The sequence below is a fragment of the Giraffa tippelskirchi genome, chromosome X (genome assembly GCF_054371585.1).
Source record: "Giraffa tippelskirchi isolate mGirTip1 chromosome X, T2T-mGirTip1v1.2.pri, whole genome shotgun sequence".
Taxonomy (NCBI): domain Eukaryota; kingdom Metazoa; phylum Chordata; class Mammalia; order Artiodactyla; family Giraffidae; genus Giraffa; species Giraffa tippelskirchi.
This window is the reverse complement of record NC_137289.1, coordinates 115,319,765-115,347,148: the sequence shown is the minus strand read 5'-3', so window position 1 is coordinate 115,347,148 and position 27,384 is coordinate 115,319,765. Positions and strand designations below refer to the sequence as shown.

General features: G+C 36.4%; 1 protein-coding gene across 1 annotated transcript in view; it reads left to right on the top strand.

Moving 5' to 3' along the window:
* The window catches only part of CFAP47 (cilia and flagella associated protein 47), a 493,129-nt gene that overhangs the window by 102,565 nt on the left and 363,180 nt on the right, over nt 1-27,384 (top strand). Inside the window, exons 23-25 of the mRNA XM_081563532.1 lie at nt 8,622-8,716; nt 13,750-13,909; nt 26,506-26,701. Of these exons, the coding sequence (XP_081419658.1) occupies nt 8,622-8,716; nt 13,750-13,909; nt 26,506-26,701 (451 nt within the window). The remainder of the gene's footprint in view (nt 1-8,621; nt 8,717-13,749; nt 13,910-26,505; nt 26,702-27,384) is intronic.

Sequence of the window (27,384 nt, the reverse complement as noted above, 5' to 3'; positions counted from 1 at the left end):
TGTTTCTTAGTGAGTCTCACAATGTTGGCTTCAGCACCAACTATTGTATCTTTTCATGACAAACTGGATGCCAGTGAATGTTTTAATTTAGGGGGGAACCAAAATATTAGCATGTGAGACCTTAACTTGAGGAACAGTTTCTCCAGAAAATGTTTCTCTAATAATCTGTATTGGGTAGAATGTAGCTTTGTATAAGCAAAATTTGTTGTTCAGTCACTCAGTCATGTCCAACATTTTGCGACCCCGTGGACTGCAGCATGCCAGGCTTCCCTGTCCTTCACCATTTCCTGGAGCTTGCTCAAACTCATGTTCGTTAAGTCGATGATGCCATTCAACCATCTCATCTTCTGTAGTCCCCTTCTCTTCCTGCCTTTAATCTTTCCCAGCATCAGGGCCTTTTCTAATGAGTCGACTCTGCATCAGGTGGCCAAAGTATTGGAGCTTCAGCTTCAGCATCAGTCCTTCCAATGAATATTCAGGACTGATTTCCTTTAGGATGGACTAGCTTGATGTGCTTGCATTCCAAGGGACTCTCAAGAGCCTTCTCCGACACCACAGTTCAAAAACATCAATTCTTTATCTAATTGATAAATAGAGATAAAATTCTCTTATATCAATTTATCTAATTGATAAGTGAAATAGCAATCACCAAATGGTGTCATAATATGGCAAAAGAGTGATTTGTTTTAAAAGGTACAACCAGTCTATTATTTTCACTTTTATTTTTTTTTTATTTTTAATTAATTTATTTTTATTTATCTGGCTGCATGAGATCTTTTTTTTTTTTTATAAATTTATTTATTTTAGTTGGGGGCTAATTACTTTACAATATTGTAATAGTTTTTGCCAGGAAGGGGAACACATGTAAACCCATGGCTGATTCATGTCAATGTATGGCAAAAATTATTTTCACTTTTAATCCCCAATTGCCAATTTGAAAATAGGCAGAACATCTTAGCCATTTCTTGTATATGGGCCATAACATTGTCTTTTCCTAAGATTTCTCATGATAAGAGTTAGGGGTAATACAGTGATGGAAATTATCTGTGCCTTTCTTTTATTCTACATATCCTAACTTCTTGCCAAGTTATCTATTAATTCCACTGGTAAAATAAAATCGCTTGTAAGATATATGAGTTTTTGCATCAGGAATTGGTTTCTTTCCAGGGAATTATATTGCCATAAACATGTAAGATTCTTTAATTTTCATTAAGGATTATAATCACCTTCAAGGTAAGTTTCAAAAAGTACAGATTTTCAGCTCTGGTTTCTGGTTCAGTGTATAAGAAGCTTAGAAGTCACCACTCCATCCTTACAGCAAGTTAAAAAGCTAAGCAAACTGAAAAAATCAACAGATCTTCTTAGATCTATAAGAAAAGTGAGATCACAGGGCAAACTCATGCCTCTGAAAATGGAGGGACTCATGGGCAAATACAGAGAATCACAATTTATTGAATGGAACAGAAACTCCAAAGTAGAAGTTCCTTTGGGAATCAATGCCTGGATAAGGAAGCCTGTACTGTAACTGATGAATTGCAGGAAGTTCAGCATGGACAAGTCTGAGAGCAATGGTCTCTGTGGGGCCCCAGTCATATTCCATGGGGCCCCTTTGATACTTTTGTGAATTTTACCTCTAGAAGCTTGACTTGATTCTCTTAAGTGATTATGAGAGAGAAATACCCTCGTGTTTCTGGCAGTCGGGAGGAAAAGGAATTTGAAATATGCCAAAGCATTCTGCTCTGCTTAACAAGGTCTGCCCTCTGGAGAAACTCATTGATCAGATCTTGCTGGGGTTTTATAAGAAACTCCCTGATCTCAGGGAAGGGAAATATCCAACTCCAGTCTCCTGTAGCCTTCTCTGTGGGAGAAAAGAAATTTTAATACTCAATTCAGCCCACTCTAACCATTTAGGCCCAAATTGGTGATGGTGGCATGCAGATTGAGAAAGACATGTAAAGTTCATATTCTAGAGACATGGACTCACCAAAAGACTGAGATCTAATCATAGGACTATAGAATGTTTCTGCCCCCCCAACTTACTACTACATTACTAAAGGTCTGTTTACAGCAATTCCTTTCACCTAGTACATCATATCTAAGAATCAAGGAAAAATGTATAAGACCTACTAAAAAGTGAAAAACACAGTTTTCAGAGACAGAACAAGAGTTGAAAACCAGATACAGTTATGGCATAGATGTTGGAATTATCATATTGGGAATTTAAAATAACTATGATTAATATCCTTAGGACTGTAATGGATAAAGTAGACACCATGCAGGAACAGATGGGCAATATAAGCAGAGAGATTAAAATTCTAAGAAAGATCCAGAAGGAATGCTGTGGAGCAAAAACAATGGAACAAAAATGAAGAATTTCATGAGTAGGATTATTAATGGACTGGATGTGGCTGGGGAAAGAATCTCTGAGCTTGAGGATATCTCATTAGATGTCTCCAAAGGAAAGCAAATATTAAAAAAAAAAAAGACTGAAAAAAAGAGAAAAAAGAACAGACTGAGTACTGTGGGACAACTACAAAATATTAATATGTGCATACTTAAAATACCAGAGGAAGAAGAAAAAGAAAGTAACAAGAAATATTTGAAACATAATGACTGAGAATTTCCACCAAATTAATGTCAGACACCAAGCCATAATCCAAGAAGCTCAGAGAATACCACACAGGATGAATGACAAAAAAACAACACTTAGGCATATTACTTTCAAACTGCAAAAAAATCAAAGATTGAAAAAATACTCAGGATGCCTGCACCTCAGTGTTCATTGCAACACTGTTTACAATAGCCAGGACATGGAAGCAACCTAAATGTTCATCAACAGGGGGATGGATATAAAAGATGTGCTATATATACACACACACAATGGAATATTACTCAGCCATAAAAGGAGCAAAATGATGCCATTTGTAGTGACATGGGTGGACCTAGAGATTTTCATAGAGTGAAGTGAGTCAGAAAGAGAAAGACATATTGTATGATTTAGTTTATATGTAGAATCTAGAAAAAATGGTACAAATCAACCTATTTGCAAAGTGGAAATGAATGGAATCACAGATGTAGAAAACAAACTTACAGTTACCAAGGTGGGAAAGGGGCTAAGATGAATTGGGAGACTGTAATTGACATATATAGACTAAAATAGATAACTAATGAGAACCTGCTGTGTAGTACAGGGAACTCTACTCAGTTCTCTGTGGTAGCCTAGATGGGAAGGGAATCTAAGAAAGAGTGGATGTATGTATATAACTCATTCACTTTGCTGAATAGCAGAAGCTAACACAATACTGTAAAGTAACTATACTCCATAAAAATTAATTTTATAAAAGTCTAAAGTAATTCAGAGGAAAAGACACCTTAGTATACAGAAGAGCAAAAATAAAAGTAACATGTGACTTCTCCTGAGAAACTATGCAAACAAGAAGAGAATGGAGGGAAATATATAAAGTGTTGCGAGACAGAAAAATACCAACCTAGAATTCTGTACCTTGAGAAATTATCATTCAAAACTAAAGGAGAAATAAAGCCTTTTACAAACAAACAAAAATTGAGGGGATCTGTTGCCAAAAGACTGGTCTTGAAAGAAAATTTTTTTAATTAATAAATTTATTTTAATTGGAGGCTAATTACTTGGCAGTATTGTGGTTTTTGCCATAAATTGACATGAATCAGCCACAGGTGTTAAAAAGTTCTTTAGTGGGAAGAAAAATGATATAGGTGAGAAACTTGCATCTATAAAAGAAAAGAAGAGCACTGGAAACAAAATAAAGGTAAAATAAGAGTTTTTATTTTTAATATTCTTAATCTAACATTTAAGTTTATTCATTTCAGTATAATAACAGCAGCAGTGTATTATTTCTGTATATGCTTATGTATATTTATACATAAGTGAAATTAATGACAATAATGAAACAAGGAGTGGTAAGGAGGGATTAGAATTATTTTGTTATTAAAAGGTCCTTGCAGATAAAGACAAATGCTCTGATATCACTTGCATATGGAATATAAAAATAAATAAATATATATTAAAAAAAATAGAAACAGACTCACATATATAGAGAACAAACTAGTGATTACCAGTGGGGAGGGGCGAGGTAGAGGTATAGGGGCATCTCATGTATGCAAGTCTGGTTCACATTCAAAACTCAATTAACCAGTTTTCTTATCAGTAAAAAAGGACAATTGGTAGCTTCCTTATATACTTGGCAAAGTGGAAAGCACCATGGAAAGCGCTAGTGAAATAGAAGGTATATTTTAAATTAGCAAACTGTAACTTAAACCAAGGAAATTATAAATATTATAGATACAGCCCCCAAATATCAGTTTTCTCTGTTAAGAATCTTCCCTAGGAATTTATTCTAAGAAAGCAAACAAAGGAATAAACAAAGATATTCTTCAGAGCATTACCAAAGATGGTAAAATTACTAGAGTAGCCTAAATGTCCAGCAATAGGGGATTGGCTAATTAGGTTATTCTTTGACTATGTTAAGGAATATTATACCTTTATGAAAATTCATGGTATCTTGTTAAGTAAGAAAAAGTGCAGATTACAAAACCTATGGTTGTATGGCCCTACTTTTGGGTTATGTCAAAATATATATAAGAAAAATTATATGTAGACAAAACATGAACAGTAATGGTTTCTGAGTGGGTATAGTATAGGTAATTTTGAGGGGTGATTTTTTATGTTCTTACAGTTTTCTTTATGAAGAACATACAACTAAGTTATTAGAAAAAAACTCAATGTAATCCATGACATTAATGGGTTTCCCCAGTTGCTCAGTTGTAAAGAATCCACCTACAATGCTGGAGACACAGAAGACGCAGGTTTGATCCCTGCGTCAGGAATATCCCCTAGAGGAGAGCATGGTAACCCACTTCAGTATTTTTGCCTGAAAAATTCCATGGACAGAGGAGCCTGGTGGGCTACAGTCCATGGGGTCACAAAGAATCAGATACAACTGAAGTGACTAAGCATGCATGCATGCATCACATTAATAGCCTAAAGAAGAAAATGCCACATGTTCATATCAATAGATGAAGGAAAAAAAGCATTTTACAAAATCCATTACCCATTAAAAAAAAAAAAAAAAACCTCAGTAAATGAGTAATGGAAGGGAACTTTCTGAAGTTGATAAAAAAAATCTACATAAAAACCTCACAAATAACATTCTTTTTTTTAATATTGAAGTATAGTTGATTAACAATGGTGTCTTAGTTGCGTGTGTACAGCAAAGTGATTCAGTTATACATAGACATGTATCTATTCTTTTTCAAATTCTTTTCCCAATTAGGTTGTTACAGAATATTGAGCAGAGTTCCCTGTGCTATACAGTAGGTCCTTGTTGGTTATCCATTTTAAATGTAGCTTGATGCTTTCTTATTAAGATCAGAGACCAGGCTAGGCTATCCCCTCTCACCCCTCTTTCTCAACATTGTATAAGAAGACCTAGGTAATGTAATAAGACAGAAAAAGGAGTTGAAAGGTATACATATTGGGAAGGAAGAACTAAAACTGCCTTTTAGTTCGCAGATGACATGATTGTCTATAGAAAATCTGAGTCAATTAAAAAAAAACCTCATGGAAGCTATTATAGTAAGGTTTCAGGATACAGGTTACTATACAAAAGTCAGTTGATTTTCTATATGCATGCCCAGTCACTCAGTCATGCCCAGCTCTTTGCAACCCCATGGACTGTAGCCCACCAGAGTCCTCTGTTCATTTGATTTTTCAGGCAAGAATACTCGAGTCGGTTGTCATTTCCTTCTCCACAGGATCTTCCTGACCCAGGGATTAAACTGATGTCTCTTGGGTCTCATGCATGGCAGGTGGATTCTTTACCACTGAGCCACCTGGGAATACAAGTAGTGAAAAATGGAATTTAATATTAAATACAAAATACCATTTATATTAGCACCCAACAAAAATGAAATACTTAGGTATAAATCAAACAATATAGTTACAGATCTATATGAGAACTGCAAAACTTCAGTGAAAGATATCAAAGGAGAATTAAATGGAGCAATGATTCTGTGTTAATGCATGGGAAGACTCAATATTGTCATGTTGGCAGTTCTTCCCAACTTGATCTAGAGATTCAATGCATTCCCAGTCAAAATCTCAGCAAGTTATTTTGTGGATATTGACAGACATATTGACTCAAAGTTTATAGGAAAAGAGAAAATACCCACAATGACTAGCGTATTATTGAAGGAACAGAACAAAGAAGACAGACACTACCCGACTTCAAGACTTACTACAAAGGTGCAATAATCAAGAGAGCTTATTGACAAAGCTAGACAAATAGATCAACGGAACAGAAAAGAGAGCTCAGAAACAGCCCCACATAAATATAGTAAGCTCATCTTTGACAAAGGAACAGAGGCAATACAACTCAGAATAAATAGTCTTTTTTTAAGAATGTAACTGAAAAACTGGACAGCCACAAGTTTAAAAGAAAAGGAATCTAGATACAGATTTTAGATACTTCACAAAAATTAACTCAAAATGATTACAGACCTAAATGTAAAAGGCCAAACTATAAAACTCATAGAAGATAACATAGGAAAACATCCATAAAATGACCTTGGGTTTGGCAGTGACCTTTTAGTTACAAAAATATACAATCTGTGAAAGAAAGAATTAATAAGCTAGACCTCATTAATAATAAAAATTTCTGCTCTGCAAAATATGCTATCAAGATACCAAAATGAAAAGCCACTGACTGGAAGAAAATATTTGCAAAAGACATATCTAATAAAGAACTATTATCCAAAATAGAGAACTCTTTAAATTCAACAATAAGAAAAACAAACCATTTGAAACCTGGGCCAATGATATGAGCATATAACTTACCAATGGCGATACACTGAAGGTAGATAAACGTGAAAAAATGCTCCACATCATATGTTATCAAGGAAATTAAAATTAAAACAACAGTATAATAGCACTATGCATCTATTAGAATGGCCAAAATCCAGAGCATTGACCATGCTAAATGCTGATGAGGATGTGGACAATAGGAACTGGTGTGAATGCAGTTGCTAGTGAGAGTGCACTGCTGATGGAATTGAAAGATGGTACTACTACTTTGGAAAACAGTTGGTCATTTGGTGGTTTTTTTCCAATGCTAAACATATTCTTACCATACAATGCGGCAGATTGCTGTCCTTCGTATTTACCCAAATGAGTTGAAAACTCATATTTACACAAGAATGTGCGTGTAAGTTTTTATGGTAACTTTGTTCACCATTTCCAAAACTTGGAAGCAACCAAGGTGTTCTTCAGTAGCTGAAATGGGTAAACTGTGGTATTGAGTTGGCCAAAAAGTTGTTAGAATTTTTCCAGACAATGGAATATTATTTAGAACTAAAAAGAAATGAGTTATCAGGTCATGAAAAGACATGGATGAACCTTAAATGTATAGTACCAAGTGAAATAATCTAAATCTCACAAGACTATATTCTGTATCATTCCAACTATATGACATTTTGGAAAACGTAAAACCATGAAGGCAATAAAAAGATCAGTGGCTTCCAAGGGTTGTGAGTAGAAGGAGACAAATAGGTAGACCACAGAGGATTTGGGGGCAATGAATCTCTTCTGTATGAAACAGTAATGCTGGATGTCATTATACATTTGCTCAAACCTATAGAATGTACAACACTATGGATGACCCCTAATGTAAACAGTGAACATTAGGTTATAATAATGTATCATTGCAGGTTCCTATATAATGAATGTACCACTGTGGTAGACGATGTTGATAATGGAAGAGGCTGTGTGTGTGTGACAGTGGGGAGGGGGATATAAGGGATATCTCTGTATTTTCTGCATAATTCTGTGAACTAAAATTACCCTAACAATCTATTTAAAAATATAAGATTTTCCAGCAGATAATAATTCCTTCTCTAATGTATTTTTATAGATAATTCTATTCCTGATCTTCCATAGAATAACCATTTTCTCCCTAGCGCTTTTTGTTTCATGTATAAAATGCTTCATGATATGCCATATATATTTTTTCCCTTTATTACAATAATTTTTATTTCTGTATTTATTTTCACTTCTCTACTTCTGCATTGGTCAAACTTTACTATGGAGATCATTTTAATTTTGTCTACTTTTTTTCCTGAGATCAATATTTAGTATATTTTATGTTCTTTTATTGTCTCAAGGGTACATTTTATATTTTACTTGTAATTAACTACCATTACAAAATTGGAACTTATAGATATGATAATCCAAGTTATTCCTGAAATGTTTTTAAAGATAATTTTGTTTCCTGGCTAGAAATATAGCAATAGGTAGAAAATTTAAGGTAAAGTAAGAATTATCTGTGAGCTTATGTCTGTTAATACTTTTAACAGTATGTTCCCTGGTGACTCAGATTGTAAAGAACATGCCTGCCAATGCAGGAGGTATGGGTTTGATCCCTGAGTCAGGAAGATCCCCTGGAGAAGGGAATGGCTACCTACCCCAGTATTCTTCCCTGGAGAATTCCATGGACAGAGTATCCTGGCAGGATCCAGGCCTTGAGGTCACAAAGAGTCAGACACGACTGAGCAACTAACACTTTCACTTTACTTTTACTTTCCTTTTGCAGTGTTGCAAGCACCATTGACATTATCCAGCACTCATTTTTTCTTTGAAATCCCATCACATACTCTGGATCCTAATAACGGGGTGACAAAAACTCAGGTATGTATAGAGAATTGATACAGGTTACAATTTCTTTTTTCTGATTATGATTTTTAGCTTATTAAGGTGATTATTCTGAAGCCTGTGTTGTAAGAATATGTGTGTGTGTATATATATATAGCATATTTCTCATAAGTAATAAAGTATATAAACACATATAAAGCCATTTATATATTTATATTTTAATATAAAACTAAAATATAAAATATATTAAATTGAATGGTTATCTGTCTTATACAAATGGAAGCTATGGTTAAAATTCACATGAAATATGTTTCATACAGGTGAGAAAATTAATTGAGAGGCAATAATATAAATTGAAAAAGTCCAGATATATAATACAGTCACTTCTATGATAATCTACTCTTTTTTTCTTATTAGATATTTCTGCCTTTCTTCTAATTATGAATCCATCTGAAAAGATAAAGACATGCATAAGAAAGAAAAGCTCAGGCATACATTGTATAAATTTGTAGTGCTCCTTTTTTGTCTTATATATCACTTTTCCTGCATTTGTAAATAGAATCCCTTATATTGTAAAAGACACTTTGCTGATGTGTAATGTAATTAAGATTAATGATCCTAAGCATGAGGGATTATCTGAGATTATGCAGGTGGCCCCAGTTTTCTCACATGAGAAGTTATAAACAGAGAACTTTTCTTGACTGTGGTCGGAAGTTGTGATGACAGAAGAGAGGTCAGAGAGATGTGATGTTGCTGGGGCAAGGAGGCCACCAGCCAAAGAATACGACCTGAGATGGCAGGGAAACAGATTCTTCTCTAGAGCTTCTGGAAAGTATCATAGTTCCTCTATGACTTTAGTTTTCTTGATTTCAGTCCAGTGATATTTGCATTGACCTTCTAATCAATAAGACTCTAATGTGACACATTTATGTTATTTTAAACCACTGTTTGTGGTAATTTGTTGTAGAAGCAATAAAAAACCTAAAGTAAGCTATATTAGCATCACACAGAATTAGCAATAACTATTAGAGAAAATTGAAATAAGAATTGGTTAAAATTGGTTGCTTCTGGGAAACAGGACTGTTGATGAGGGAGAGTTCAGTGGGCCAACTTTCTGATAAGTATATTTTCACTATCTGTATAAGCTATATACATGTATCATTATGGTGAACTTATAAAGAAAAGTAACACAATACTGTTCGTTTCCAAGGCAAACCATTCAGTATCACAGTAATGCAAGTCTATGCCCCAACCAGTAACACCGAAGAAGCTGAAGTTGAACAGTTCTATGAAGACCTACAAGACCTTCTAGAACTAACACCCAAAAAAGATGTCCTTTTCATTATAGGGGACTGGAATGCAAAAGTAGGAAGTCAAGAAACACCTGGCGTAACAGGCAAATTTGGCCTTGGAGTACAGAATGAAGCAGGGCAAAGGCTAATAGAGTTTTGCCAAGAGAACGCACTGGTCATAGCAAACACCCTCTTCCAACAACACAAGAGAAGACTCTACATGTGGACATCACCAGATGGTCAACACCGAAATCAGATTGATTATATTCTTTGCAGCCAAAGATGGAGAAGCTCTATACAGTCAGCAAAAACAAGACCGGGAGCAGACTGTGGCTCAGATCATGAATTCCTTATTGCCAAATTCAGACCTTAACTGAAGAAAGTAGGGAAAACCACTAGTCCATTCAGGTATGACCTAGATCAAATCCCTTATGAGTATACAGTAGAAGTGACAAATAGATTTCAGGGACTAGATCTGATAGACAGAGTGCCTGATGAACTCTGGACAGAGGTTCATGACATTGTACAGGAGACAGGGATCAAGACAATCCCCATGGAAAAGAAATGCAAAAAAGCAAAATGGCTGTCTGAGGAAGTCTTACAGATAGCTTGGAAGAGAAGAGAAGCGAAAAGCAAAGGAGAAAAGGAAAGATATTCCCATCTGAATGCAGAGTTCCAAGGAATAGCAAGGAGAGATAAGAAAGCCTTCCTCAGCGATCAATGCAAAGAAATAGAGGAAAACGACAGATTGGGAAAGACTAGAGATCTCTTCAAGAAAATTAGAGATACCAAAGGAACATTTCATGCAAAGATAGGCTTGATAAAGGACAGAAATGATATGGACCTAACAAAAGCAGAAGATATTAAGAAGAGGTGGCAAGAATACACAGAAGAACTGTACAAAAAAGATCTTCCCGACCCAGATAATCACGATGATGTGATTACTCACCATATGTCCTGGAATGTGAAGTCAAGTGGGCCTTAGAAACCATCATGATGAACAAAGCTAGTGGAGGTGATGGAATTCCAGTTGAGCTATTTCAAATCCTCAAAGGTGATGCTGTGAAAGTGCTGCACTCGATATGCCAGCAAATTTGGAAAACTCAGCAGTGGCCACAGGACTGGAAAAGGTCAGTTTTCATTCCAATCCCAAAGAAAGGCAATGCCAAAGAATGCTCAAACTACCACACAATTGCACTCATCTCATACGCTAGTAAAGTAATGCTCAAAATTCTCCAAGCCAGGCTTCAGCAATACGTGAACCGTGAACTTCCAGATGTTCAAACTGGTTTTAGAAAAGGCAGAGGAACCAGAGATCAAATTGCCAACATCCTCTGGATCATCGAAAAAGCAAGAGAGTTCCAGAAAAACATCTATTTCTGCTTTATTGACGATGCCAAAGCCTTTGACTGTGTGAATCACAATAAACTGTGGAAAATTCTGAAAGAAATGAGAACACCAGACCATCTGACCTGTCTCTTGAGAAACCTGTATGCAGGTCAGGAAGCAACAGTTAGAACTGGACATGGAACAACAGACTGGTTCCAAATAGGAAAAGGAGTACGTCAAGGCTGTATATTGTCACCCTGCTTATTTAACTTATATGCAGAGTATATCATGAGAAACGCTGGGCTGGAAGAAACACAAGCTGGAATCAAGATTGCCGGGAGAAATATCAATAACCTCAGATATGCAGATGACACCACCCTTATGGCAGAAAGTGAAGAAGAACTAAAGAGCCTCTTGATGAAATTGAAAGCGTAGAGTGAAAAAGTTGGCTTAAAGCTCAACATTCAGAAAATTAAGATCATGGCATCTGGTCCCATCACTTCATGGGAAATAGATGGGGAAACAGTGGAAACAGTGTCAGACTTTATTTTTTTGGGCTCCAAGATCACTGCTGATGGTGATTGCAGCCACGAAATTAAAAGACGCTTACTCCTTGGAAGAAAGGTTATGGCCAACCTAGATAGCATATTTAAAAGCAGAGATATTACTTTGCCAACAAAAGTCCGTCTAGTCAAGGCTATGGTTTTTCCAGTAGTCATGTATGGTTGTGAGAGTTGGACTGTGAAGAAAGCTGAGCGCTGAAGAATTGATGCTTTTGAACTGTGGTGTTGGAGAAGACTCTTGAGAGTCCCTTGGACTGCAAGGAGATCCAACCAATCCATCCTAAAGGAGATCAGTCCTGGGTGTTCATTGGAAGGACTGATGTTGAAGCTGAATCTCCAATTCTTTGGCCACCTCTTGTGAAGAGTTGACTCATTGGAAAAGACCCCAATGCTGGGTAGGATTGGGGGCAGGAGGAGAAGGGGACGACAGAGGATGAGATTGTTGGTTGGCATCACCGACTCGATGGACATGGGTTTGGGTAGACTCCGGGAGTTGGTGATGGACAGAGAGGCCTGGCGTGCTGCAATTCATGGGGTCGCAAAGAGTCAGACACGACTGAGCGACTGGATTGAACTGAACTTTCCTATCTCCCTGTCTAACTAAACATGAGCTTTAACTGGTAGCTCTTACACTAATCCTGCACCACAAGGTTCATCCCATCTTTCTCCCTTGTTCATTTTTAACTCTTCTCTGACAATGAGAAATCTGACTCTCTTATTTATAATGTATTTACTTATTTTTTAACCTTGGTGTACTTAGTAAAGAAGTTTCAGGATTTTTAACCTGTACTCTGTTAGAATTATTAACATATTTTCCAACTAGCGTACAGTGTTTATAAAGAGTATCTTTTTGTCTTTAGCTTTATATAGTTTCCAGTCAGAACACAGTTTTCCAGAATTACTTAGGCCATTTTTTACCCAGTACCTTCAGTGAGGTTATTTCATACATTTGCTATATAATTTGTCACAGTCTACAATCCATCCTGGGATCCCTACCATCTTGGTTGATTGCTTTTAATTTTCATGTCTTTAAGTCCACTCTTTGCAGTATATAATTGTTTGGGTTTTGGAAATTGTATAGAAGGGTTTACCACTGCAATGCCATATAGAGCAGTTTTATTACACTGAAAAATCTCTGTATAACCCCTTGGCAATTAACTACTTCTCCTTCCACCATTTGGCAGCAATTGATTTTATTTTCCATGCACAAAATTTTGCATTTCCAGACTGACAGGTAATTTAATTATATAATATGTAGAGATTTGGATTCAGCATCTTTCACTTAAAATTAAGTGAATATGTAATATTCACTTATGTTTTTACATGAATTAATATTTTACTTATTTTATCACTGAATTTTTCCTATTTTATGACTGTACTACAGTTTGTTTATGCGTTCATTTGTTGATAGAAATCATGTTTGTTTTGACTTCCAGTGATTGGTGATTATGAACAAAGCTATTATAAACATTCACATACAGATTTTTGTATAAACATAAGTTTTCAATTTACTTAGGAAAATAATTAAGACTAGGTTTGCTGGGTCATTTGGTAAGTGTATGTTTAGCATCATAAGAAGCTGTCAAACTGTCTTCCAACATGACTGTACCAATTTGCATTCTACCATCATGAATGAAGGTTCTTGTTACTCTGTATCCTTTCTAACTAGCATAGCTCCTTTGAGTACTTTCATAGTTGTTAACAGGCTCATGTACCTCTTTGTTTGCCTAACATTCACTTTTAAAACATTTTATCTGTGATTACCACTTTTAATTGCTTACTTTGTTCATAGGCCCATCAAATTGCTATGGCAATATAAACTAAATTTTATATTGCATATTGTAATCTTTATAAATTTCTTCTTTTATTTTTTATGTGTGAACAGGATCTGGTCTTACATAATACTTCAAAAAGAGTTGTAGAGTGGAATTTGGATATTAGAAATACTGGCAAACTTTTCAAAGATGATATATTCAAATTTAGCATACTCAGTGGAACTCTGCAACCAAATGAAGAGTGTAATGTTGCTGTAAATTTCTGTCCAAGTAAGTACTTTTTTCCTGTATTTGTTGTTATTTCCATATCAGTTTATCATTCGCATATTTTATTTTACTATGTATATGAAACTTTATATTATTATATGTACTTAAAACAGTTTTAAGAAATTTCTTACTAAAATTTTTTAGTAACTGTCATTATAAATGACTCCCTGTGATCCTTTCCTCCTGGTGTTCATACTGTTATATACTCCCCTCCTACATCAAATAAGGTTAATATATAACCTGTAGGATATTATGGATGTGATGGTGTCTGATCTCTAAGGATTTATCAGGAAAGGCATTGCAACCTCTGACTTTCATGGAATACTCACTTTGGGGAAAGCTGGCCAGAATGTCTGTTTATCTATATTTCTACTTTTTTGTTTTTTTAATTGCAAAACTATAACTGTATCTTTTAATAATAAGCATGACAATTTTCTCTCATTAAATATCTATTTGAAAAAATTTTGGAAGCTTTACACATTTTAATTTTCTACTGAACTACAGATTATTTTTTTCGAGTTTCTTGAAAAAGGCATATAATTGAGTTTTTCCCTTCAAAGAATAATATGCTTTTCCAGCAATCAAGGGGAGAAGGCAATGGCAACCCACTCCAGTACTCTTGCCTGGAAAATCCATGGACGGAGGAGCCTGGTAGGCTGCAGTCCATGGGGTTGCTAAGGGTCGGACATGACTGAGCGACTTCACTTTCACTTTTCACTTTCATGCATTGGAGGAAATGGCAACCCACTCCAATGTTCTTGCCTGGAGAATCCCAGGGACAGGGGAGCCTGGTGGGCTGCTGTCTCTGGGGTCGCACAGAGTCGGACACAACTGAAGCGATTTAGCAGCAGCGGCAGCAGCAACAATCAAGGTTTCATTTTATATGCATCACTATATAAAGAACAAAAATATCTTTTACTCCCTGAATTATATTGATACCTTGTTGAAAATCAACTAACCATGAACGTGATTCTTTATTTCTGTTGGTCTTAGAGAGTGGCTTGTGAAGTATTTTATTCCCTTCATTTCTGTTTTTGTGAAGATTGATATTAATTATTCATGAAATGTAAATTTCACCAGTGAAGTTGTTTGGGCTTTGGCTGTTCCATGTGGGAAGTGTTTTGATTCCTACTTCGATCCCTTTAAGTCTATTCATATTTTATATTTCTTCTTTCATCAATTTAAGTAGTTTGTATCTTTCTAGAAATTTATCCATTTCTTCTAGGTTATCTAATTTGTTTGTATATAGTTGTACATTGTGTTCTCTTATAATTCATTTATTAAATTTCTGTAAAGTGAGCATTTTCCCTTTTTTATTCATGATTTTTGTAATTTGAATCTTTTCTTTCTTTTTTCTTGGTCATTCTTGCTAATGATTTTTAAAATTTGTTATTTTCAAAGACCAACTTTTGATTGCCTAAATTTTTTCCTGTGCTTAAATTCAGTTAATTTCTGTTCTAATATTTACTATTTTCTCTATTCTGCTTTGTTTGGCTGTAATTTCTTTTTTTTTATCTCTTACGATAGAAGCTGTTAGGTATTGATTTGAAACATCTTTTTATATATAGACATTTATAGGTATAAATTTCACTCTGAGCACTGATTTAGGTGCATCACATAAATTTTGGCATGTTTTGTTTTCCTTTTAATCTCAAAGTATTTTTTTAAAATTTACCTTACCTTACCATTTCTTAACAATTAGTTTTTTGTGGAGTGTTGTTTAATTTTCACGTATTTGAGAATTTCCCATATTTCACTTTATTATTGAGTTGTATTTTTATTACATTGTTGTTGCAGAATATACTTTGTATGGTTTTAGTCTTTTTTTAATGTAGTGAAAGTCACTAAGTCACATCCGAGTCTTTGTGACTACATGGACTATGCAGTCCATGGAATTCTCCACGCCAGAGTACTGGAGTGGGTAGCCGTTCCCTTCTCCATGGGATCTTCCTGACTCAGAAATCAAACTGGGGTCTCCTGCATTGCAGATGGATTTTTTACCAGATCACCTTATACCCTAAAATGTGATCTACCCAAGAGAATGTTCCACATGCACTTGAGAAGTTTATGTATTTTGCTCTTGTTAGGTGAAATGTTCCATAGATGTGTGTTAGGTTTACTTCATTTATAATGTTGTTTAAGTCTTTTCATTTCTTTGGTGGAGTAGGCAATGGCACCCTACTCCAGTACTCTTGCCTGGAAAATCCCATGGACGGAGGAGCCTGATAGGCTGCAGTCCATGGGGTCGCTAAGAGTTGGACATGACTGAGCGACTTCACTTTCACTTTTCACTTTCATGCATTGGAGAAGGAAATGGCAACCCACTCCAGTATTGTTGCCTGGAGAATCCCAGGGATGGCGGAGCCTGGTGGGCTGCCGTCTATAGAGTCGCACAGAGTCAGACACAACTGAAGCGACTTAGCAGCAGCAGCAGCAGTGATCTGCCTACTTGACTTTCCCACAATTGAGAGTGGTGTGTTGAAGATTTATAAGGTTGTTATTTAATTATTTATTTCTCCTTTCAATCCTATCAGATTTTCCTCATGTACTTTGTGGCTCTGTTAAGTATGTATATGTTTATAATTGTTTTATATTCTTGATAGGCTTCCCCGATAGCTTAGTTGGTAAAAAAAAGTCCGCCTGCAATGCAGGAGACCCCGGTTCAATTCCTAGGTTGGAAAGATCCACTAGAGAAGGGATAGGCTACCTGCTCCAGTATTCTTGGGCTTCCCTTGTGGCTCAGCTGGTAAAGAATCTGCCTGCAATGTGGGAGACCTGAGTTCGATCCCTGAGTTGGGAAGATCCCCTGGAGAAGGCAAAGGCTACCCACTCTAATATTCTGGCCTGGAGGATTCCATGGACTGTATAGCCCATGGGGTCACAAAGAGTTGGACACACTGAGCAACTTTCACTTCACTTCACTACTTCACATTTCTTCTTGATGGCTTGTCCTGTTATTAGTACATATACCACCCTTATTTATCTATAGTAGCAATTCTTTTCTTAATGTTTATTTTCTCTGTTATTATTATAGTCACTGCAGTTCTCTTTTAGTTACTATTTGCATGTATATTATATCTCTGTCCTTTTACTTTAAACTGAATTGATTTTTGAATCTAAAAGTGTCTCCTGTAGATGAGATGAATTTGGATTTTTTTATATATAATTTATTTATTTATTGGCTATGCTGGGTCTTTGTTGCTCTGTGGGCTTTCTGTAGTTGTGGAGTGAGAGATACTCTCTAGTTGCAGTTACATGCGCTTCTCATTGAGGTGGCTTCAGTAGCTGAGGTGTGAGGGCTCAGTAGTTGTGGTTCCTGGGCTCTAGAGCATAGGCTCAATAGTTGTCAGGGAAGCCCTGGATTTTTTTTTAAATCTAAATTTTACTTATCTCAGCCTTTTCATTGCTGTATTGAATTACTTTACTTTTACTGATTAATTACTAATGAAGTGAAGGAAAGATTTAAATTTTTGTTATTTGTTTTCTGTATGTCTTTTAGTTTAACATTTAACTTCTCTTGTTTCTTTCACAAATTTTGAGGTATTTTCGTAGTGATTTTCCTGAAAAATACAACTAACATCTTAGTTTTTAAAATGTAATTGAGATTAATACCAAGTTTTTGTCAATAGTATGCAAAAACTTTGCTCCAATATAGCATCCCTGCTTAAAGCTCAACATTCAGAAAACTAAGATCATGGCATCTGGTCCCATCACTTCATGGCAAATAGATGAGGAAACAGTGGAAATAGTGACAGATGTTATTTTTTGGGGCTCCAAAATCACTGCAGATGGTGACAGCAGCCATAAAATTAAAAGATGCTTGCTCCTTTGAAGAAAAGTAATGACCAACATAGACAGCATATTAAAAAGCAGAGACATTACTTTGCCAACAAAGGTCTGTCTAGTCAAGGCTATGGTTTTTCCAGTTGTCATGTATGGATGTGAGAGTTGGACTATAAATAAAGCTGAGCGTCGAAGAATTGATGCTTTTGAACTGTGTTCTTGGAGAAGACTCTTGAGAGTCCCTTGGACATCAAGGAGATCCAACTAGTCCATCCTAAAGGAGATCAGTCCTAAATATTCACTGGAAGGACTGATGTTGAAGCTGAAGCTCCAATACTTTGGCCACCTGATGCGAAGAACTGACTCATTGGAAAAGACCCTGATGCTGGGAAAGATTGAAGGCAGGAGAAGAAGGGAATGACAGAGGATGAGATGGTTGGATGGCATCACCGACTCAATGGACATGAGTTTGAGTAAACTCCGGGAGTTGGTGATGGACAGGGAGGCCTGGCGTGCTGCAGTCCATGGGGTCACAAAGAGTTGGACATGACTGAGCGACTGAACTGAATTGTCATACAGATTATATCTTTGCACAATATGATCCCATCAGCACTGATTACTACTACTTTCTTATATATTTTTATCTGTGTGGTTTTGAGGGTTTTTTTTCCTTTTATTGAAGTATAGTTGTACATTATTATATAAGTTTCAGGCATATAATATTGTGATTCACAATTTTTAAAGGTGTACTTCATTTATAGTTACTCTAAAATATTGACCATATTCCCCATTTTGTACAGTATATCCTTGTAGCTTATTTTATACCTAATCAGTTCAGTTCAGTTCAGTCGCTCAGTCGTGTCCGACTCTTTGCGACTCCATGTATCGCAGCACGCCAGGCCTCCCTGTCCATCACCAACTCCTGGAGTTTACCCAAACCCATGTCCATCGAGTCGGTGATGCCATCCAACCATCTCATCCTCTGTCGTCCCCTTCTCCTCCTGCCCCCAATCCTTCCCAGCTTTAGGGTCTTTTCCAATGAGTCAACTCTTTGCATGAGATGGCCAAAGTATTGGAGTTTCAGCTTCAACATCAGTTCTTCCAATGATACCTATTAGTTTGTACTTTTTAATCTCCTACTCTCGTATTACACCTGCCCCCTCTCTGTTGGTGACCACTAGTTTGTTCTCTGTATTTTTAAGTATGCTATATATATATTTATATGTATATATATATTCACTACTTTTTGTATTTATTGTAGATTCCACATGTGAGTGATATCATACAGTATTTGCCTTACTCTGTCTGACTTATTTAACTTAGCATAATGCTCCCCAAGTTTTTCCATGTCATGGCTGTCACTGTGGAAAACAGCTTGGAGGTTTGTCAAAAAACTAAAAACAGAACTACCATATGACCCAGCAATTCTATTCCTGGGTGTATATGTAAAAGAAAACAAAAAACACTAATTCAGAAAGATACATGCACCTGAATTTTCATAGCAACATCATTTGTAATCATAAAGATATGGAAACAACCTAAGTGTCCATCACCAGATGAACAGACAAAGATATATTATATACATATGGTGCAATACTATTCAGGCATAAAAAGGAACGAAATTTTATCATTTGCAGCAACATGTATCGACTTGCAGGGTGTTATGCTAAGTGAAATAAGTATAAAGTTTTAAAAAACAAGATAGTTAAGGAAAGTAAAAACAAAACTACTTTCATATTATCATTTACATTTACTCATGTATTTACTTTTACCTCTATTTCTTTCTGATTCAGCTTTCTGTCTAGTGTTCTTTTATTTCAGTTTCAAGGGCTTCTTTTAGTATTTCTTCTAGAAAAGGTCTGCTAGGGATGAAGTCTGTCAGTTTTTGTTTATCTGGAAATCTCCTCATTTCTTCTTCCTTTATGAATATAATTTAGTTGGATATAGAATTCTTTGTTAACAGTCTTTTTCTTCCAATACTTTAACTATGTCTGTGATGCATTCTGACGTTCATGGTTTTTGATGAGAAGTCAGATGTTCACATTATTGAAGATCCCTTTTACATACTGAGTCACTTTTCTTTTTCTGCTTTCAAGATTCACTTTCCTTTGATTTTTGGCTATTTGACAAATGTGCCTAAGAGTAGTTCTCTTTGAATTTTTGTTACATGGAGTTCATTGAAAATTCTTACATGTTTGGATTCATAGTTTTCTTCAAATTTTGTATTATTTTGGCCATTATTTCTTCAAATAGTCTTTCTGTCCTCTCTTGCTCTGGGATTCTCATTTTGTATATATTGATTCAGTTGATATCCTGTAGATCTTTGAGGCTCTGTTCAGTTTTCTTCATTCTGTTTTCTTCTGTTCCTTGGACTGGATACACTCAACTGAATTTTTTTTGTTTTTAATATTGGTGGATCCTTTTTTAGTCAGTTCAGATCTACTGTTGAATCCATGTTAAATGAAATTTTCATTTTAGTTATTATGTATAATAACCACCATTTATTTATAATGTATATTTATATATAAATGTATGTGTGTTATGTCCAATGTTTGAATTTTCTCAAGGACAGTTTCTACTGACAATCTTTTTTGTTGTGTATAGATCATTTACTGTTGGTATTTCGTGTGTCTCAATATTTATTTATTTATTTTTTTTTTTTTCATTTTTTTCATTTTTTTTTCAATATTTATTTTTGAAAATAGGACATAATAATTAATATAATGTAGCTACCATGGAAATGAGAAATTCACCTCCACTCAGCACTTGTTGTTACAATTTTTTGTTGTTATTATTATTACTGTTTGTTTAGTGACATTACAGAGCTAATTCTCTGAGATCTGTACTCTTTTTCTTGTGTGTCCACTGAAGTCTCAATTTAGTGCTATCTAATTATTAAACAGCAACTTCCTTAAGTACTTTAAATCAGTAAGTTGCCCGTACTTTGATGAGGGATTCTGCACATGCTGGGACATTTCATTAATGGTTAAATGGACAAAAAAGATATGGTGTACCCTTACAATGGTATATTATTGATACTTAGAAAAGAAGGAAATCCTGCAATATGTGACATGATTGTATCTTGAGAACATTTTGCTAAGTCATTATTTGACTTAGCCAGTCACAGAAAGACAAATACTGCACAATTCCACTTATGTGAGATATCTAGAACAGTCAAACTCATAGAAGCAAGGAATAGAATAGTGATTTCCAGGGGCTAGGAAAGGGGGAAATGGAGACTTGCTAATCAGTGAGTGTAAAATTTGCTATGGAAGATGAATAAGCTCTAGAGATCTTCTTACATCATTGTGTCTACATATAAAAATATTAATACTGAAACCCTTTACCTAAGATTGGGACTTGAACCCATGTGCTGGGACTCAAATCCTCCAAAAACCTTGCTTGGGACTTGAGCCCACATGGCTGGGACTCAAACCAAGCCAAAACGCACAGTGCCTGGTTTCAGGACCTAGTGAAGCTCAGGTTCTTAATGTTTCATCGCAGAAAGAGTTCAGTGAGAGACAACGTAATAGGCAAGAAGTGAATTTATTCAGATTCAGAAAGAAGCACATTCCACAGACAGAGTGTGGGCCATCACAGAGGGCAAGTCTGATGGCCATGAGAAGTGCCATGGTTAGTTTTTATGGGCTGGGTAATTTCATATGCTAAAGAGTGGGAGGATTCTGTTCAGTTCAGTCACTCAGTCATGTCTGACTCTTTGCAACCCTATCGACCATGGCATGCCATGCCTCCCTGTTCATCACCAACTCCCAGAGTTTACTCAAACTCATGTCCATTGAGTCGGTGATGCCATCCAACCATCTCATCCTCTGTCATCCCCTTCTCCGGCCTTCAATCTTTCCCAGCATCAGGGTCTTTTCCAATGAGTCAGTTCTTCACATCAGGTGGCCAAAGTATTGGAGTTTCAGCATCAACATCAGTCCTTCCAATGAATATTCAGGACTGATTTCCTTTAGGGTGGACTGGTTAGATATCCTTGCAGTCTAAGGGACTCTCAAGAGTCTTCTCCAACACCACAGTTCAAAAGCATCAGTTCTTCGGCGCTCAGCTTCCTTTATAGTCCAACTCTCACATCCATACATGACTACTGGAAAAACCATAGCCTTGACTAGATGGACCTTGTTGGCAAAGCAATGTCTCTGCTATTTAATATGCTGTCTAGGTTGGTCATCACTTTTCTTCAAAGGAGCAGTCGTCTTTTAATTTCATGGCTGCAGTCACCATCTGCAGTGATTTTGGAGCCCCCCAAAATAACATCTGTCACTATTTCCACTGTTTCCCCATCTATTTGCCATGAAGTGATGGGACCGATGCCATGACCTTAGTTTTCTGAATGTTGAGTTTTAAGCCAACTTTTTCACTCTCGTCTTTCACTTTTATGAAGAGGCTCTTTAGTTCGTCTTCCCTTTCTGCCATAAGGGTGGTGTCATCTGCATATCTGAGGTTATTGATACTTCTCCCGGCAATCTTGATTCCAGCTTGTGCTTCATCCAGCCCGGCATTTCGCATGATGTACTCTGCACATAAGTTAAATAAGGAGGGTGACAATATACAGCCTTAACATACTCCTTTCCCAACTTGGAACCAGTCTGTTGTTCCATGTCCAGTTCTAACTGTTGCTTCTTGACCTGCATACAGATTTCTCAGGAGGCAGGTCAGATGGTTTGGTATTCCCATCTCTTTCAGAATTTTCCACAGTTTATTGTGATCCACACAGTCAAAGGCTTTGGCATAGTCAATAAAGCAGAAATAGATGTTTCTCTGGAACTCTCTTCTTTTTTCAATGATCCAGCGGATGTTGGCAATTTGATCTCTGGTTCCTCTGCCTTTTCTAAAACCAGCTTGAACATCTGGAAGTTCATGTTTCTCATACTGTTGAAGCCTGTTTTGGAGAATTTTGAGCATTACTTTACTAGTCTGTGAGATGAGTGCAGTTGTGGGGTAATTTGAGGATTCTTTGGCTTTGCCTTTCTTTGGGAAGATTATTCCAGTTATTTTGGGGAATGGGTAGATATTTCCAGGAATTGGGCCACCACCCACTCTTTTGTCTTTGACAGTTCCTTGGAAATATCATGGAGCTTCTGGGTGTGTCATTTAGCTTGCTGTTTGAATATCAAGGTCCAGTCTTGTCTACCATCTTGGTCCCATTTGATTCTAATCCATTTATGTTGTATCCTTGGGCTATGTCATTCTTTCAGAAGTTGTGCCCTGTCCCTTTCCCTCCTGTTACAATACTATAGTGTACCTTTAAATATCTGCTAAAATGGTAGCTCTCATGTTAACTGTTCTTACATTTTTTTTAAATGTGGAAACAAGAGCTATCTCTCTGCATCCATGTATTTCAGATAATTCAAAATTAATCTAGTCTTTTTGTTTTTTAATTGGAACCAAATCTGTTAGAAGAAAATAGTTTCCTTTTGGACAAGTTACAATAGTATTGATACCATTTGGGTTTTTGGCTCAAAAATCTGTTTTTCTGTCTACACTTTGCCCCAGACGATTCAGTCTCTAACTTTTTATCATCACCCCCTACTTATGTGCAAGCCACAATTCCAATCATTTTATTAAAATAACTTCTCACCCCCAGGTCACAGGGCTTTGGAGGGACAGGTTAATAAGCAGCACAGAAAACAACTTGTTTGCTTCTCCCGGCCTCTTGAAGGTTGTGAGTCTGTAACTGACTTAGTATTCTTCTAATTATACCTGATGACATCTTGTCTTTGTTTTTTGTGCTATCCTGTAGTATCTGCTGTTTTATTCTAGTAGGCATTGGTGACTGATTATACTTTTGTTTGGCCATTTTCTCTTCTTGTAATCTGACTGTGATATAAGCCTTTTATTTCAAACCATAATCAGTGCTTTTATGTCTCCTTCAATTTCCTTTGCCTTGTAGATTCAACCTTTGCCATCAATATCACTTAAAGAAGGGCAAATATACTTTAGCTTCACTTTGGCTAGACTCTGTTATACTGGTCACCAAGCAGGGTTGCTTTACACTATCAGGGTTTTCAACAGTTTGAGTGAGGTGATTTTGTTTTTCACTCTCCCTGTATTGTTTTTCTTTTGTTCCCCCTGTATTATTCTTCCTTGGACTGCCACAAAAATAGAGGTGGAACTGTGATGATATGTCTTGGCAGTTTAATCACTAAATCGTGTCCAAGTCTTACAACCCCATGGTCTGTAGTCCACCAGGCTCCTCTGTCCATGGGATTTTCCAGGCAGAAATGCTGGAGTCTGTTGCCATTTCCTTCTCCAGGGGATCTTCCCAACCCAGGGATTGAACATGGGTCTCCTGCATTGCAGGCAAATTCTTTACCATCTGAACCACAGGGAAGCCCTATGATAGTATCTGTTATCCACACTGATATCTAGGCAAATCACCAGTCCCTTCTGAATCTGAACCATTGTTCTTGAATCTAATTTGTATGGCTAGACTCTCACTCCCTGTGAATAAGGTTGTTCTTAGTTCTCCTATAAATACCCTCAATGTTTGGTGAGCCTGACACCCAGGATGCACATATCTTAGAAAATTTTCAACAGGAGAATCCCTATTACATTACTACAGAATTTTTCAGATAATGAGCTTTAGGAAGTGAGGATATTGACATCTAATTTGTTTTAGCAGACAGGAGCACAGAACAGCAGGAAGGTGCTTGAAAAATATCTATAATGGTTTCTTTCCTTTTGTCAAGAAGTCTACACTAGTATTGTCCCTGGTTAGCAGCATCTGCTTAAATACCTTTATAGTTTATATATCACAGTCTGAAGCATACCGCATGTTAGTTCCATACTATTTTTCTAAGTAAAAGGGTATTATAGTAACCTATGTTTTTCTTCCTAATCATTCTTACTTATGAAGCAGTGTTAGGATTATAGGCTCTTGTATATGCTGTTTGGGTCTATCCAGATTCCCACTGATGGGCTTTTCCATCCCTCTGTCAGTTGTGGGTGTTTGTCCCCTTCTCCAGGGTATTGCCCTTGGCTGGAGGAAGATGCCTCATGCACTGATACCTAGGAAATTAAGTCTAACCAACACTTGTCTATCAGCTAACCCAACCCACTCCCCCCCGCACCCCATCTGACCCCATGAGATCAGGTTGAGTCTGTATTCTAAAACTATACCTTCTCATAGCTTCTTGCCCTTGCCTATTCTGCTTCCCTCCTTTACCCACAGGTTCCTCCTGAGAGCACTCCCTCAGTAAATCACTTGTATCGGCATCTCTCGGACAGTACCATGTTTTACACTACCGACAGTTTAATATCCGTTATTAGCTATGTTAACAGTAGAAAAGGCAGTGTAAGAACCTGTTACCACTTTTAAGGTCTTGAGAATTCATTAAGCTGTGTGTTCGCTCTCAGTAATATTCTGTAAGACAGTGTTGCAGTAAATCTACATCCAGCATACCTTTTATCCTAGCCTTGTATATTCAGTGTAGATTTATAGGTGAGAAAGAATACATCAGATACTGTGATTAGTAGACTTTAGAAATCTTTTTATTTTTTATTCCCTCTGTTTAGAACTCTGAAAATATGATAGAAAACATCAAATATTCCCTGCAATCTAAAGTTTACTTTGTAAAACTTATTAGGTCTCGCTGTATATTTCTGTGAATTTCTTCTTAGTTTCTAATGTGCCTGGTACTAAAAGAAATAGCATAAAAACTAGTCCAGCCAAAGCTACTATCTGTATTTCTATTTAGAGCTTTTCCTTTATGTCCCTAATGAACACTTATATCCAGATGAATCATTTAGATGGAAATAAGAATTTCCATTTGACTTTTTTTTCAGTGTGGAACTGAGCCCATGCAGTCAAACCTGTTGGTTCCCTCCAGAAGATACAATCCTAACTCTTAAAAAATTAAGCATGCCTATAACACTTTTAAATAACTTACCTCTCAGATGAGAGAGAAAGCATACCTGGACTTAAAAACATGTATTATTGAAGCCACAGTAGTCTTAGATTATATAAGGAGCCTCATTCTCCATTATCCCAGAAACCCTTAAATTTTCTGAATCCCAGAAGTAATCTCAAAGCAGCCCATTCAAAATTCAGAATTCAGTAAGTTTTTGAATTCTAAAAGATAACATTGAGTTCATACTCACAAGATCGTATTTTTCTGCCTATGAGATTTATGTTTGGAGATTTGAGTCTTAAAAGACATTGGCACCTTTCAGTGATGGCACCTGTTGTCCGAGACCAGCCTGCTGCCTCTGTGCTGAGCCCTTTTCTCCAGCACAAACTGCCTTTCCTCCTGTGAGTTGCCACGTGGTAATTTCCTATCTTTTCTTACCAGGTGAGATTAACCAGTCAACCCTAACAGCCTTTCATAAACCTAAAAATCTGAGAGAAAGCATGTTCGTTTCTTCTCATCATATCATTTTCTCAGTAGTCCCCTAAGATCCTTATGGCAGTTATCTGACCCCATCTTCATACTGCCTATACTAAAGAGATGGGTAGGTCCTGTTAAGGCACAGAAAGCAATTAAAAAATAGAAGTCCTGTTGTACTGTGTCCCCACGGTATATGTATTTTCCCATAATAATGAAAATCTGTTTTAAGGGAACATGCTCTATTTCTACACAGAGTGCTCTTTAAAAGAGTTTTATTTCCGTGACACCTCATTACATGTATTAAGTTCCTTAGCAGGATAAATTCAGTTTCCAGGTAATCTATTCTGCTCCACTAAACCATAACTTCATAGTACATCTTAATGTTTAGTAAGGTTTAAATTATATAAAATTTTTGCTGTGTGTGCACTAGTCTAAAATACTTTAAAAACGTTTTTCTTTCATTAGAACAACCTGGAGAATACACAGCTGATATCCCTATGTGTTTAAATGATAATCCAGTTTGCTATCGAATGTTACATCTGGTTGGAGAGATAAAATCACCCAAGTTATTATTTGATCCTCCTTTCATATTTTTTACTCCTGTTCCTTTGGATGTACCAGCTGTGATCGATGTCAACATTTTACCTCAGAACTATTTCAGGTAAACGCCTAATGTGAATTTACCACATCTTCTTCAAGTACTTTTTTGTTTCTGTCTGAGTTACATGAGTCATGAGCAATGTCTGACTGTTTCTACAGATGGAGTGAACTTTTAAAATATTTAACTGTACATTTAAATTAAAAATAACCCCCAAGAGCTCATTTAGTTATCTCAGTTTTTAAATTTTCTTATAAAAATTTTTGATATGTCTAATTTTGCGATTTAAGAAGCAAGCTTAAAACTTCAGTGTATTACTTTTCTTTTACTCCATGACCAATTACCACAGATCAAGTACCTTTTAAAACATGAATATGTTCTCAAGTTTCATTGGTGGTCAGTAGTCCAGGTTAGTTTAGTGTTCACTGCTCAAGATCTCAGTAGGCAGAAATCAGGGTATGGACTATAGCAGTACATCATCTGTGACTCAGTCCTCCTCCAAGTTGGCAGAATTAATCCTTGTAGTTGTAGGACTCAGACATCATTTTTTTTTGCTGGCTGTTTGCTTGGACAACTCTCAGCTCTTATGGGCTACCCTCAAGTCCTAGACATGTGGTTCCCTTCTTACAACGTGGTATTTAACTCATTCAAAGCCAGAAGTACACCATCTCTTTGACTTTTCTCTCTCACCTGATTAAATCTGATTCACCCATGATCGTCTCCCTTTTGCTTACTCAAATTCCATT